This window comes from Tachypleus tridentatus, chromosome 11 (genome assembly GCF_004210375.1).
Source record: "Tachypleus tridentatus isolate NWPU-2018 chromosome 11, ASM421037v1, whole genome shotgun sequence".
In the NCBI taxonomy this organism is placed as follows: domain Eukaryota; kingdom Metazoa; phylum Arthropoda; class Merostomata; order Xiphosura; family Limulidae; genus Tachypleus; species Tachypleus tridentatus.
The window spans coordinates 45,375,026-45,391,941 of NC_134835.1; the positions used below are offsets into that span (position 1 = coordinate 45,375,026).

General features: G+C 34.5%; 1 protein-coding gene across 8 annotated transcripts in view; it reads right to left on the reverse strand.

The window, feature by feature from the left end:
- Positions 1 to 16,916, reverse strand: part of LOC143232073 (colorectal mutant cancer protein-like) — an 86,809-nt gene that overhangs the window by 62,959 nt on the left and 6,934 nt on the right. For 6 of the 8 annotated variants that reach the window (XM_076467123.1, XM_076467124.1, XM_076467120.1 and 3 more), the window contains exons 2-3: positions 3,110 to 3,393; positions 2,771 to 2,919 (exon numbers count right to left, since the gene is read on the reverse strand). In XM_076467123.1, the coding sequence (XP_076323238.1) occupies positions 2,771 to 2,919; positions 3,110 to 3,393 (433 nt within the window). Of the gene's footprint in view, positions 1 to 2,770; positions 2,920 to 3,109; positions 3,394 to 16,916 lie in introns of those variants that run through there. The other 2 variants (XM_076467119.1, XM_076467125.1) reach the window with 2 other exon arrangements.

Consider the following 16,916-nt stretch of genomic DNA (forward strand, 5'->3'; position numbering starts at 1 on the left):
GGACGGCAACTGCCTGTTGTGGAGACACAAATGTAGAGGACGACGTTTCGAAAGTCTTCCGCCTTAAGTCTTCAAGTCTTGAAGACGAAAGGTACCCCCGCTAGTACAGCGCTAAGTCTATGGATTTACAACGCTAAAATCAGGGATTCGATTGCCCTCGGTGGGTTCAGCAGATAGCCCGATGTGACTTTGCTATAAGAAAAACACACACACAAGACAAAAGGCGGTAGACTTTCGAAACTTCGTCCTCTACACTTGTGTCTCCACAACAGGCAGTTGCTGTCCATTCTACAAAGTTTCATCATGAATACTCTGCCTAAGCAATCTATCACAAAGTTACTGCATGTTTCACACATAGGAAGACATATAAGTCAAGTCATCAGCCTATAAATTCTATGCAACTGGACTGCTTAAAAACATCGTTCTCTTACAATATATTGAATGTGGAAAACGTACAGGAAATTGTAGACATACTTTTTACATAGTAGCTCTATAACAGAGACTTTAATAATGGTAATTAGGTGATAGAATTATTATCAAGATGCATGACCATCAGACAAAGTATGACTTGATGTAGCAACACTGATTTTAAGGTCAAAAATCGTTTTGATATAAAAGCCTTAACCACTCTATACTCTTTAACTAAGCCCATTCTTATAGTTTAGGTATATGGTTATTTGGAAAACATTTGCGAGACAACCACAACAGATTTGGAAATAAAAATAACCATAAACACAAAATTATTTTGTAAGATTAATTATCTAAGCTCTGAAAAAATGCGCGTATGATTTAAGATTAAGCCACAGTGTATTTACCCCTAGTATCACAAAATTAATATAAAAAACTCCAGTCTTTCTCAAATGTCAATTATTTCTCTTAAGTCCAAGTTTTAAGAAAGAGATGGCGGTTATAAAATAATAGCCTGAAATACTTCAATAAACACATAGCTAAAAAAAGAAGTGTATTTTAAAAAGATATATATGGTCCATATGGTTGTAGAAGAACAGAAAGAATATTAACATTTGGTATCCAGTTAATAGCATTCTCCTACCCACCATTTATGCTAAGTGATTGACTGTCACTCTTATAACGAACCCACAGTTTAAAATGCAAATAATACTTTATAGTATAATACGAACAAGTATTACTACTCCAAAATTCAGAGCTCTACCACAGGACCAGCCCGCGCCCTCTAACGTAAAAACAGAAAACATTATACAGCAGATGGTTATCAAGCATGCTCAAAACATCCTGTCCCAAACAAGCAGTTCTCTTCATCAGGATGTCCACTTAAACTGTTTAGTGTTATCACATTCATACTTGGTAAAAATAACGTTGATTTTATTATATTACCAGTTCTGTGATTTTATATCACTTTGATTTTATTTCAAAAAATTAACCCCTTACTATCAAACAATAACATTTTCAATAACCGTTTAAAACTATCAGTACCCTCTTATAAAAAAAAACGGCATGTTGATGAATGAACAAAAATGCTCCAGTTCGAAAACTGTAATTAAATGAAATATATTTTATAAACTTGATATGTGAACACTAACTACAAAATCTTCCTGACTAGTCTTTTACCGCCATCTATTGATGGGTAACTATACCTTTAATTAAAATTTTACAAAAACGTTTCACTCTCGGTTTTAGTCCACATAAACAAAACTTACTAGATCTTGTTTCTTTGTTATTAAGCACAAAAGCAAACAAAGGGCTATTTGTACTCTACCCACCACGGGTATCGAAACCCGGTTTATAGAAGTATAAATCCACAGACATACCACTAGGGGTCACTTACCATAGCAATCGACTGAATGTGAGAACAAAGAGTATGATCAATAATACAAGCTTCAGACTACGGTGAAATGATTAATCTAAGCTAGTTCTATCAAGGGTAATTCTCAAATGGTTGTTGTTAAATAAATGTCCAAAATGTTTACTTGTACCTACAACGGCTTCTTAAAAGAAACTCTAAAACTTCAAACTGATTATATTAAGAGTAAATGTGGAAATTATATAATTATTTGTATATTATCCTAGAATTTACCGTATGTACATAATCGTCAAGCTACTATTTTACCAATTTTCTTTTAACCAAAACTTTATTTTTATAAGTTTACGTAACTACCACATATATTTTCATCGGAATATAAATATTTTAATTATTATTTTGACCGGGAATTGATTGAGAACAAAATGTAAGTCTACAGAATTTAGTTCGTTGTATATATGACATATTAGAGCTAAAGTGTTCCAAAATGTTCATCTACCATATATAACTAATTTAATTATGGAAGTACAAAGATCTACATAAAACAGAAGTTTTGATATTGTTTATAATTGTTTCCTTAGACTTAACGATAACAATTGGTCAATTGACATTAAAGCAATCCTTTCTCAATTAGTTATTATCAATATTATATTCTAAATTACGTACAAAGTTTAATTATTGTTTGCAAAATGCTTTTTAAGATGCGAAGTAATTTTAGCACAGAAATTAAACGGTTTCATTTATCTTTTGCATATTACGTTTTTTTCACTGATTTCTTCAAAAATATACAAATTTCTTAAAATGTATTGAATACATTTTTACTATAATTATCTTGTTCTCCGTTAAAAATGTAAAAATTTCACTCATTAAGTGAAGAAAGAGTTCACTAGTCATGCATGCAAACCTGGTGAGTCACAAGACTACTATCCACAAGACTACTATCCACAAGAAAACAAATTAATATGATGTGCGAAACAAATACGGTTTTATTACCTTGTTGGCCAGTTCTAAGAGATCACTGCTGTTTCCAGGTACTGAACCTCCAGATTCTTCAATCAACTTCTGTAAAGTGATCGGTTCCGGACTCAAGTCTCGAGCTCCAGAATCAAACTCCCAACTATCATGTTTTCCAGAAGCTGCTCCTTAATAGAACAATATTTATTTTCTCATAAACTACCTTATGTTAGGATCTAAATTGTAAATTAATATACCTTCAATTATTTCTAAACTTAGAAAGTTAAATTAATGATGTTTATCAGAGAATTGAATCTATTCTAGTAAGAAACAATATGGAAGGTAAAAGAGGTGTATCGACTAATAAGAAACACTTACCCTGACTGGTATCACTACTGGTAGGCCAGATGCCTGTGCTACTGCTATCTGGTGCTGGAGAGACTTGCTGGGAGTTTGATTGGTGTGGGTCTGTTTCGTTTACGTGAGGAACAGATTCCTGTTCCTGTGCGCTAAGGGCATTTATCTCGTTGATTAGCTGCATTCGTCTACGAAGAAACTCACTGTAAGATATCCTACCATGTTCATCAGCTCCTAACTGTTCCATAATCTCCTCTATACAGTGTTCAAGGTTTAGTTGCTGACACACAGCCAGAAGGTCTTGGCTGGGGATGAAAAAATTTTATGGTTAAGTCACTTCTCACAGAGAAAATAACAAAAGTTTGCTTTTTTACTTAAGAGCATAGCCACAGTGGGCTGTATATATCCGAAAACATTCTGCTGTCCCACCACAGGACAAAATAACTAAAGATAAACTGTGTATGTAAAACAGCGGGAAAACAATAATTAATACGACATACTACAGTTTACTAGAAATCCTATTTATTATCTTAAAATTGATTCAAACCTGTTAGCAAAAATTTATCTTTTAAAGAAGTTATTTGTAAAAATCCGGTTTTGCTACTCCAGCTGCTCCGGATACTAGTTTCACGGAATCGGGTTGTAGCTAGTAACTAAAGGACCACTATACACGCACACCAAACAATACAAAGTTAGAGTTACGTTGTTCTGAATTAATAGCACATTCAAGAATTTCTTTGTTTAGGCCAACCACAGTTCCTGTTACTACAAGTCAAAGTAACAAGTTTGTTTGATTATTTCAAATATTCGAGCAAAGCTAAACAATGGCTATCCGTGCTAATTTTGTACTGATAAACTAGAAGGAAAAGAGTTAGTGAACAGCGCCCCACAATCAAATTTTGGGATACTCCAATTGAATAGTGTGATTTTTTATTTGTTCTTTTTTCTTTCTTTATAGCGGCATTGATTTTGTATTGACTTGTTTTGTATTTACCGCAAAGCTACAGGATGGTTAGCTGCGCTAGCTGTCCCTAAACAAGAAGTAACAGACGATAGGAAACGCAGATAATCCACATGACACACCGCCAACTTTTAGGCAAGTCTTTTATCAACAAATAGTGGAATAGACCGTACCATTATAACGCTCCTACGGCTAAAAATATGATAATTTTCAATGACGGAAATTTGAACCCACGACCCTCAGATTGCCAGTCGAGCGCTTTAACCGCCATGTCATGTCAGGCCCTTTAGCGGCAATAAGACGCAAGGAACAGACCCATGATCCTCAGTTCAGCAAGTTAACCATTTATCCAAGCCCGGCGTGACGAATTTGATACAGTTTACTGTAGTTTGAAAGAAGAAAGTGTCTAATAATTAAGTTGAAGCTCTAACAGGCAATACTAGAAAATAAGAATGGTAGCAACATTTAAAGTACATCTCACCTAATATTTCTTCTATCTTAGAAGTCATTTAGTGGAGATAAAAGATTTACACTGGATTTTTGTATATAAAATTAATATTGACATACCTCACTTCGACCTTATAATCAACAAAATAAGTTAAAATTGCATTTCAAACCTACTAATACTACCATAAAAACTGTTCATTAACTAATCGAAGTACAAAGAATTAGTTTGATTACATGAATCACGTAAAGCAAGACAATGAAAGTAATCATTTAATTGTAAACCTTATAAGAATATATGCATAAAGAGATGGTTAAATGTACTTCAACAGAATTTTGTGGTAGCGCAGTAATAAGTGTAGACGTATTTGTAAGCTCCACATGTGACACAGTTTACGCCCATGCATTTGGTTCACAACAAATTCCCAATCATTCTACAATGGAACGACATCACGGATACTCCACTGAAAACAAATATTCAGACAGCAAGACTATGAAGCATATGACTTCAATTAACATAACATTTCCAAGAAAGGAGCCTTCTGTGTTTTGCTATTAAACAAAAGAAAAAACAAAAACAGAAAAGCAGCACAGCAAAGCATTCACAACAACAACCTTCGGCCTTGTGAGAAATGTTATAATCCGAAAAGTGAGGGTTATAGTTACGAATCTGACTATAGAGCAATCTGACCCAAAAAGTGATTGCAATGAAGCTAGGTCCATTTCCATTAACAATAACATAAAAGTTCAGAATATGGCGAAGCTTCCAAAGCTTTTATTCACAACTCAAAGTCAACGGATTAGTTTCGTATGAAGGCTAGCACTAATTCAAAATAATTCCATTCAACCAATGGAGTTTAGTGCCTTTAGGCTTCAGTAACTTGAAAGTCAACTTTAACGTGTAGTGAGAAATTTGTGATCTAAGACTGATTTCGCTGTCCCTTACAAAAGTCTGTACAATGGAAATTACAGTGTTGAGTAACACTGCAAAATCATGGCCAACAACACGTGCTATGTACACTAGAGGAAATGATTCAGAGGACAGTACAGAAGACAAAATATCGTTCGTAAACCGTTACAATCGTGAAAGCTTTCTTCTTTTCTTTGTATTGTATTAATTCTGTGAAATATGTGCCAGTTCAACTGGAGACGCCAAAGTTAGAATTTAAAATTAATTATCGTTCTGAACTGCACTAAATTGCATAATTTTTGTGCTTCTAGTGACACGTACAGAACTCTCTTTTTTTTTTTTTTTTTACTCATTTGCTATCTACCACTATCCGTGATCTTGAGCTGTCGACCAAAAAAAAGGTAACGAGTGGGCATCACCCACCGCCATCTCTTGAGCTAGTCTTGTACCAACGAATTGACTTGCATTATAACTACCCTCACAGCTGTTTGTTTGTTTTTTGACTTTCGCTCAAAGCTACTCGAGGGTTATCCGCGCTAGCCGTCCCTAATTTAGCGGTGTAAGACTAGAGGGAAGGCAGCTAGTTATCACCACCCACCTCCAACTCGTGGGCTACTCTTTTACCAGCGAATAGTGGGATTGACCGTAACATTGGAACGTCCCAACAGTTGAAAGAGCAAGCATGTTTGGTGCGACGGGGATTCGAACCTGCGACCCTCAAATTACGAGTCGAACGCCTTAACCTACCTGTCCATGCCGAGCTCCCCACACAGCTGAAAAGGCAAGCATGTTCGGAGAGGTGTTTCCATCCCGCAACTCACATATTGCGAGTTGGATATTCTATCCAGAAAGATAAGACAGATCTTTACAAAATTAAACCTCATCCATCACCATCATAAGCTTATAATTGGAAATACAACAATACTGACAGTATTCCTTAAGATTTCAGAAAATGAAATTACATTTTACAATAATTTATTTAATTTATCCTCTGAAACATTATTTCTACAGAAAAAAATATTTTCTCGCTGTGATTTAAGATCAAGTCGATGTCATAATTTGTCATATAACAGTCATTCAATATCCTCAAGTTAGAAACACCTAGAGACTCAAGTACAGACATCACAATTAAGTTATTACATAACCAAAATCTAAAAGCTACGGAATTATTATGAATTTAGTAAGCCTGTTCCAATAACTATAATCATATAATTCATAATTTGGTAGGTGGACTACTAAGTCAGAAGGGGCCGATTATAGCTCAGTGGTAAGTGTGATGGACTATAAATATGAGGTTTCATGGCACGCGTCCCGTTGCCGCATATTTGTATTTCCAACTTTAGGCTCGTAGATATAAAAATGACAGTTATGTCCCACTATATAATGGTTACTGTTAACCAGTTGCCTACCTTCTGGTTATTCCTCCTCTCAGTGCCACAGTGGTATGTCTGTGGACTTATACCTTTAGAAACCGGGTTTCGATACCCGTGGTGAGCATAGTACAGATAGCCCTTTGTGCAGCTTTATGCCTAATAAGAAACAAACAAACTATCCTCTAGTCAATCAACATAAAATTAAGAAGAGCTAGCGCAGATAACACTTGTAAACTTTAGGCAAATGTCTGAAACCAATACAGAAGGAAATTTTAACGAGGAATGCAGTACCAGTGAAGATGCCAATCACAGTGTACTCTGACAATCAACTGTCTGGATGATCATATCGGATACAAGACACTCGTGAACTGCTACCAGGATATACACACAAATAGACTCTGCACTCCGATTCCATACAAATACATAAGGTATTGGCAATCTCAACACCTAGCTAAACAACATCTTATAGATTAAAGAAACCCACTTTCCTCTCCATGAACAGGTCAATGCTCATATCTATACCACTGCCCTCCAAAGCACAGTGGTATGTCTGCGGATCGTACTATTAGAAACCTGGTTTCGATATCCGTAGTGGGCAGAACACAGATAGCTATGTGTAGCTATGTGCATAATAAAATAAAACAATCTGTACAATCTAGCCGGAAAATGCATTCCATATGTGTGTAATAATTGTTGTATGATGAGTGTAGGTTGTTTTCATGAGTAAGATCATATCTTAAATGAAACCATAAGTTGTCATAAATAACAGATTTCACAAAGTGACAGTCAACATGAACGGTAATGATCGACATTAGACCTCACCGCTAAAAGGCAGGACGTTTCTTTAAGCTACCTATCACGTTCTATCACGGAAACAAGCGTTAAACACAAATGTTGATCACACAGAACACTGCTGTGCAAACGTCACGATTAGCAACAACTGGTGGCAGTTTTTGTTTGTTTGTTGTTGTTTTTACGTTGGAATTGCTTTAAACACTGTTTCATTAATTCACTTTCCCTGGTAAATTACTCGAGATATGGACAAACAATGGTCCAAGTAAAGTTACTGATCTTTTATACGTCAATCCATTTTTTCATCATCAGGATAATTCTTAAATCACCTTAAAGTATATAGTATTACAAAATACTGTACACATTTCAATAAAATTATCTTCAGTAGATTTCAGCAAATTGGTCTTTGAATTTTCTGCGTTATGTCAACAGAAACTGTACTCACTACAGTATATCACCATCTTCTGTTAATGTGAGTTGCCTCATTGAACAAATGAAGTTGGTTCACATGACTTCAGATGGACCTATGTGTTTTGTTTTTTTACCATAAATCACCTTACTACGGATGAATTCAAATGTATTTTCAAACAGAAAATGTGCAAACTACATACATTACACACTACAAAATTCAGTTTAATTCTTATTGAAGAGCATTCTTTAACAGAAATATGATTAGCACAGCAAAGTGCAACGTTATCGCTTGCGGAATTCAAAACATCATGCCTTCGAATTCCTACAGTACTAATAATCAGATCCAATTACTTTAGCACACTTATAATATTGTTAATAATCACAAGTTGTACAATTTTATAAAGTTTCTAAAATCTATAGTTTATGCATTGTGTCTGTTGTACTTCACGAATGATCACTTAAGTAACAAAATAAACCTGTGACAGAATTTTGTAAATGATAGTTAACATTAGTATTGCCAATCAGAGCAATGTATATTGTCCAGACTAGCAGATAATTATATCCCTTCTCCCTTTAATAACATTCACAAGCCAAACACTCCACTTTTTAGCAAGAGGTTTATAAATACTCCACGTTACAGAACCTTTAGCAACAGGTTTATAAATACTCCACGTTACAGAACTTTTTGCAACAGGTTTATAAATACTCCACGTTACAGAACCTTTAGCAACATATTTATAAATTCCACGTTACAGACCCTTTAGCAACAGATTTATAAATTCCACGTTACAGAACCTTTAGCAACAGATTTATAAATTCCATGTTACAGAACCTTTAGCAACAGGTTTATAAATACTCCACGTTACAGAACCTTTAGCAACAGATTTATAAATTCCACGTTACAGAACCTTTAGCAACAGATTTATAAATTCCACGTTACAGAACCTTTAGCAACAGATTTATAAATTCCACGTTACAGAACCTTTAGCAACAGGCTTATAAATACTCCACGTTACAGAACCTTTAGCAACAGGTTTATAAATACTCCACGTTACAGAACTTTTAGCAACAGGTTTATAAATACTCCACGTTACAGAACTTTTAGCAACAGGTTTATAAATACTCCACGTTACAGAACTTTTAGCAACAGGTTTATAAATACTCCACGTTACAGAACCTTTAGCAACATATTTATAAATTCCACGTTACAGAACCTTTAGCAACAGATTTATAAATTCCATGTTACAGAACCTTTAGCAACATATTTATAAATTCCACGTTACAGAACCTTTAGCAACAGATTTATAAATTCCACGTTACAGAACCTTTAGCAACAGATTTATAAATTCCACGTTACAGAACCTTTAGCAACAGATTTATAAATTCCACGTTACAGAACCTTTAGCAACAGATTTATAAATTCCACGTTACAGAACCTTTAGCAACAGATTTATAAATTCCATGTTACAGAACCTTTAGCAACAGGTTTATAAATACTCCACGTTACAGAACCTTTAGCAACAGGTTTATAAATACTCCACGTTACAGAACCTTTAGCAACAGGTTTATAAATACTCCACGTTACAGAACTTTTAGAAACAGGTTTATAAATACTCCACGTTACAAAACCTTTAGCAACAGGTTTATAAATACTCCACGTTACAGAACCTTTAGCAACAGGTTTATAAATACTCCACGTTACAGAACTTTTAGCAACAGGTTTATAAATACTCCACGTTACAGAACTTTTAGCAACAGGTTTATAAATACTCCACGTTACAGAACTTTTAGCAACAGGTTTATAAATACTACATGTTACAGAACTTTTAGCAACAGGTTTATAAATACTACACATTATAGAACTTTTAGCAACACGTTTTTAATACTCCACGTTACAGAACTTTTAGCAACACGTTTATAAATACTCCACGTTACAGAACTTTTAGCAACACGTTTATAAATACTCCATGTCACAGAGCTTTTAACAATAGATGGTTCTTTCAACTATTAATAATGTTTAAAGAATAATTTACGTGTCTAATAAATATAACTTATAACAGTATTTACATCGCTTTTGATTATGTGTAAAAAATAAATTATTAAATGTTTGATAATTCTGACCAGTCCTATTCCATTCTTAACGTTAAGGCGAAAACAGTAGAAAATTAACTTGACTATAATAAACATAGCATGTTTAAAATACCGAAGATATATACAAGAAAAACTATGGAAAGGTTGTAACTATCAAATTACAGTGGCATTTAAATTTAGATTTTGTTTTTAATGCGTCAACATCCAAAATGTTTAAATTATAACGCAGTGGTCAGTGGACATATTTTTATCAACCCGCATAAACTTCCAATGATAAAACAAAACAGTGTGTGTATATGTCTTTTATAACAAAGCCACATCAAGCTATCAGCTGTGTCCTCTGACGGAAATCGAATACGTGATTTTATCGTTTTAAATTTATAGACTTGCCCCTGTTCCATCAGAGAGAAAGAATGAAGAAGTCTTAAAAATATTTCATTTTCGTAACATTTCTCACGTGTACATGTGTTAAGAATGGCATAAAAGAGCTATTTCCTTCTTAATTCGTTTTAAAAATAACTTAGCTTCATAATTTTCACCTCAAAGCTTCTTAATAAAATTAACTTAGTAAACAAAATTATAGTTGTGTACATACTCCTAACAGTACGTAAGTTTCTGACGAAGATCTTATTGGCTTGTGGAGTGAAAAAAGTTGGTGTGAAGGATAGTCAGTGGTCAGTAATAAAGGCTATAGGTTACTGACTTTTAACGGTTATTAAAATGTTTACAATGATTTGTGGGTCTGAGGAGTTAAGAAAGCTAGGAGACACTGGCATAATGGATATTGAGCCACCTTTCACCGGTTACTAAAAAAGGAAACTGGTTTTGCCACGCATGTTACGAAGAAGAGTGAACTGGCTTTACCAGGCACGTTAGTAGGAAGAGTGAACTGGCTTTACCAGGCACGTTACATAAGCAAGACGTTAATAACGATATCATCAGTTCCCTTCATTAATTAGGTTTCTATGTTTTACAAGGTAGAATTTAAAAAAAAGATCTACCGTAATATCACTAAGTTAAAATGTTTTATAAGATACGAATAAAAAAAACTACTGTAATATTATTATAAATTTAGAACGTCTTACTTTTATGTTACTAAATGTTTACTAGTGTACACCCAAACACTTTGTTGTTCTGAAATAATAACTCTAATGACACCAGACACATGGGAAGGTAGCATTCAAGATGCCATACTTTGAATACAAGCAACACTACAACAAAACAGAAAACAGAATAGAACTCTGAATTACGTGTACGTTCGTTCATTCAAACCTGACAGAAAAATAACAATTTCGAATCATAAAAGTAAATTATATTTTATACGTATAAAGACGGATAACTTCAGAGGTACTCAAACTCTTATTCCGCGTAATTAGAGTTATGAACGTTAACAAATATATTAGGAAAGAACACATCACTTCTTTTAATGTGCAGAAGAAACATAAAATACAACAAAAGTAACTGTGAATGATTTTAACAAACCCATTATAGGCCATAAACAATGAACAACGTTCAAGGTTTGGCACTTTGGCATACAGGCTTGCCCCTTCATAGTCGCACGAGCAAGCAGAGGCTTGGGGTTGAAGACCCCGCTTGTAAGAAAAGAAGTACACAATGAGTGCTTTAGAAGAACTGACGATATAAATCTACAAACACACGCTTTGAAATGTATCGAACACTGAAAAACTATAGCGGGGATCTACAGAACTACTGCAAGATAATTTGCTATAGGGAGAGAATGGCAGTGATCCACCAACGTCCAAGTTTAACATTAAATTAGAAGATAAACAGTGAGTACATACGCAGAAAGTTATTAAAATGTCAAGGTTTGTGTTTGTAATCGTTATGTAATGAATTATCAGATAGGAATATCTTTGTTCCCACATTTATGGGCTACTAAATGGTATGTAATAATGATAACAGAAGTTCATGTTTATTTCTTTACTATCATAAGACAGAACGCTACTGTATTACCGTAGTTTTATTTATAATAGCGAAAGAAAACGCTGCTACTTTAGTAGCACTCGTTACATACTTTGTGGCTGTTTATTAAATTATATGGCGAAATGTATTTTTGCCAAGATGCGAAGGTGATGGCTACGGACGGAAACTAAGCTGACAATCTAATTTGTAATAGTGTTTAGCTAATACGAAAGTCGGCCCGGCATGGCGTAGCCCGTTAAGGCGTGCGCTTCGTAATCTGAGGGTCGCCAAACATGCTCACCCTCCCAGCCGTGGGGACGTTATAATGTGACGGTCAATCCCACTATTCGTTGGTAAAAGAGTAGCCCAAGGGTTGGCGGTGAGTGGTGATGACTAGCTGCCTTGTCTCTTGTCTTACACTGCTAAATTAGGGACGGCTAGCACAGATAGCCCTCGAGTAGCTTTGTGCGAAATTCCAAAAACAAAAAACAAACAATACGAAAGTTCTTTCCTTGATACATCGTCGGTCGTGTACAACAAGCTTGGGTGTACACTGAAAGATATCCTGTTCGGATCGATTAGTTTTGTCGACTTTGCATCTTGTTGTACAAGTGCGAAGTAATATTATATGTTATGATATTACGATTGTTACGTATTAGTAGTTATTTCGAACGGGTCTCCGATTTATTATGTTATGTACGTTACGTATTACTATTTCAAACACCCAGAAGTTTGAATTTGAATCTAGTAGTTAGTTAACTGTTAATACGTATGAAATTTACGGTATTTGCCAACAAGATTGATACATGCAATTTTCTTTTTTAACATAAGTATTTTTAATATACAAACAAAATACAATAAAATTTATAAAAACGGTTATTAGTACTAGTTATTACAAATAATGATTTATATACAGCAGTTTTACAAACTTGTAGACAATGCTGAGTCTTATATCCGGTCTAGAGTGTTTGTGTTTTTTTTTATAGCAAAGCCACATCGGTCTATCTGCTGGGTTTACCAAGGAGGATCGAATCCCTGATTTTAGCGTCCAAGTCCGAAGACTTACCGCTGTTCCAGCGGGAGACTATCAGATCTAGAACCGAATATTTTATCGACGATCCAGATCCACGACGAAGAAATTTATTCTGAGCTAATACTGTCACACCTTGCTTAAGCTAGCTAGCTTGATTGGCTTCACACCACTAACTCTTACCGATGATGATGATATCCTCGTAGAAGTTCTAACGTGCGAAGTAATTCACTGAAGTTGACCGGTTTGCAATGTTCGAAATCTATAAACGTTCCTAGTCAAATTCTGTAGTCTTTAGTTTAAAAGGCGTTAATCACAATTATAGCTTCCTATGGCTATAACATACTGCCTTGTGTGACCAATCATATTCTTCTTCTGCCTTTCGCTAGCTGCTTTTTATACGAATCACGCGAGACTACAACATTTACCAAAGTCCGCTTGGCAAAAATACTGTCAATCACTTGTATTACATACACGACTAGTATATTGTGGATTATTATGCTCACAAATCTTTTAAAAATTTCAAGAACAGGTGGGACTTGGGCAATACACAGTCAATAATATATATCGCATGGAAACAGGAAACTATACAGAAACAAGCGTAAGCACTAAAGTAAATATACAACAGTAAATCTGTTACACGATGTTCTAGGAGGAATTCAATGTAGACTTACTAAATTGTTTGTTTGTTTTTGAATTTCGCGCAAAGCTACTCGAGGGCTATCTGCGCTAGCCGTCCCTAATTTAGCGGTGTAAGACTAGAGGGAAGGCAGCTAGTCATCACCACTCACTGCCAAATCTTGGGCTACTCTTTTACCAACGAATATTGTGATTGACCATCACATTATAACGCCCCCACGACTGAGAGGGCGAGCATGTTTGGTGTGACGAGGATTCGAACCCGCTACCCTCAGATTACGAGTCGAACGCCTTAACCCACCTGGCCATGCTGCACTTACTAAATGAGAGCATAACTGAAAATTTATTCCAACCGTTAACACTAACTCAGATCTTCGAAGGTGGTTTACTAGCATAATTACTTTCTGAAAAATTAAAGCAAAAATGATTAAAACAAATATTACATCCGAGTCCGTTTTTTTTATCGTTATGTCTATAAATGTAATTGTATGAGTGAGAGTTGTCCACTAAAGTACGGGTTACAGATTATATTTGTCTCACTAAACAAGTCACTTAAACTTCGAGCTCTGTAGAACAGTGGATACTTGACGGTCTTTGCTTTTGTTTTTTTGGTTTTTTTAATTCCTGATAACATTTCCAAGTGAAAGTTGCCACACAACTTCCGCTTTTTCCAGTGCCAAGAAGGCTTTTCCAAAAGACACAACAGCGGTAAGTCTACGGATTTACAATGCTACAATCAGGGGTTCGATTCCCCACGGTGGGCTCAGCAGATAGCCCGATACGGCTTTGTTATGAAAAACACTCCCCCAAAAAAAAAAAAAAAAAAAAGACGCAAATTCATCAATGTTACTGACTTCTTACCTAGTTCGATATCGGTATTAATGACTGAAAGCCGACGAAAATTGTGATACGGTGATTATGTTTCGATTTTGGTGATTGATCATATTTTCTGCTTAATTATACAGAGTAACTCCGTTAGTAATATCTGTTCCGTTCGATGCTGTTCTGCTGTTTAAAAATAGGAAAAATGTATTTTTCTTCTATAAAACTATACTACACGCCCTTAGCTTCGGTTTATTATAGCTTAGCACCATTCATTACGGTTGGTAAATGGCGCGTTTTTGTTAGATAACATTCTATTATTATTACTCACGCACTTATTTTAGATTTCGTGTGATAAATGTTACTAGTTTTTATCGATTGTGCTTGAAATTGTGTTCTCTGATGGCACGTATTGTTTGCTACACGATGACAGCAGTTTCGTTTACCTATTATCACGCACGTATACAGAGGGAAGAATACGAGGAGATTCGGCCAAACTCTCTCGTTTTCTTATGTTAAAAAGTTATTCTTATATAACTTTGGGTTAAATGTTTCTTCCAGGTATGTAATACTGTGGCTTATTTATACAGTTAATGAGTGAGTGAAAGTGCCCGCCGTATCTATCTATCATTTCTTGAAACTTCTTCTAACGTACAATACTTTAAGCCTCGCTTCTATCATGATTATGTTTTCCTAACGTCTCATTAATCATACAAGTTTTTGAAACCTTTATCACTATCATATACCTAAGAATTTATCATGTTTTTGTTTTAATCGCCAAAGAGTGGATCTGTATAAAAGTATTTTTCTAGTATTAAATTTCTAATCAACGAGTAATGGTTGTTTTACAATTCTAGCGTACTTTAGAGCGCACTCGCTGCTGAACCCTTGTGTTTAAAATGATTTGTACTCGTGCGTAATCACGATTACTTTGTACCATACACGCACGTTTAACTCTGTAGTGCTCATGAAGATCCGTGGGTTCCAGCACTTGATCAGACACGTTCAATACGTCTTTAATATCGCATAAAGAAAGTGCACACGTACATATATACACACATACATTTAATATAAAAAAGATGTTAATAAAGTGCATGCATACATACACTTAATATAAAAGGACGTTGATAAAATTAACACACAAAAAAAACACGTAATATAAAAGGAAGTCCTCAGTTTTTCCATGTTCGTTCCAAAGAAACGTCAACACACCTAATACTGCACATTGAAACACTTCAAGTAGATTACACGCATTCCATTCAAAGCTTTACAGTTAGATTTCAATACCCTCCCTGATTTATAATAATAATTTTTAATACCTATCCGAAACACTTTACATATTTACTAGAAAAACATTCAGTTTCTTCACTACTAATATATCTCTTCGTGCGACATAACTGTAGTCATGTGTTTCATTAACTACATTTATGGTTATTTTTACTAAAACATACGTAATTTGTCTGGCCTACGTACATGTGCTCTTAGTGACGATCTGTACGTTATAGATAAACCAAACACTACAAAATATAACACAGGCTTAATTTTTCTCGGACACATTTTGCTACTATGTTAAAACCAAGAAAATAAAACTGTTTTTTTTTTTGGCAAATGAAGGATAAAATCTTATTAAAAATTTCAGCCAACTAGTTTTGGTAACACTGTCACCATCATTAGAACTAGTAACTATGTTACCGAAACTAGTTGGCTGAAATTGCTAATAATGATTTTCATCTTTCTATGCCAAAAAAAAAAAAAAAACACGTCGATTTTGTTTTATATTTTTTAAATATATGGCTTTTTTATACAAAATAAATGTGTTTATTCACTTTTCATAACCAAGTTTATTTCAGATATCAATTTGAAAACTGGGAGAAAAAACACAAAAAGTAATTAATATTTTTAGAAAATATGACGAAAAAATAAATATTTTGAAAAGTTTCAAAGATTCTTCCAATCATTGCTTATTTTAGAGAAGAGGTTACAGAATACCATATGACTGGAAAGTACCACACTACTGATTTTACAAAAAGGTTTAGAGTAGGTTTAAATTGCTGTGAAACAACTTAATACCTTACTTCTACACAGCATACTGATCCTAATTTTAACTTTTAAACATTTTTCTGTGATTTCCTACCCTGTAAAAATAATATCCAAAGAGATCCTCATGTGTGATTGTTATACACTTTATGCTGTAGGATTCTCTGCCTAATGCAAAGATTCACAGTATGTGTTACCACATATATATCTATTTGTAACTGCATTCATATATATACTGAAAAAATACTTAGCTATTGTATCATGCTTAATTTGCATAAACTAATCAAATGAAGCACAATAATGCCAATTAACCAAATGGATCACCTACCATAAAATAAATGTTATCATCTTCACTAATATGCCTAAAAAATTTGAGCAAGAAACAAAATATTTTA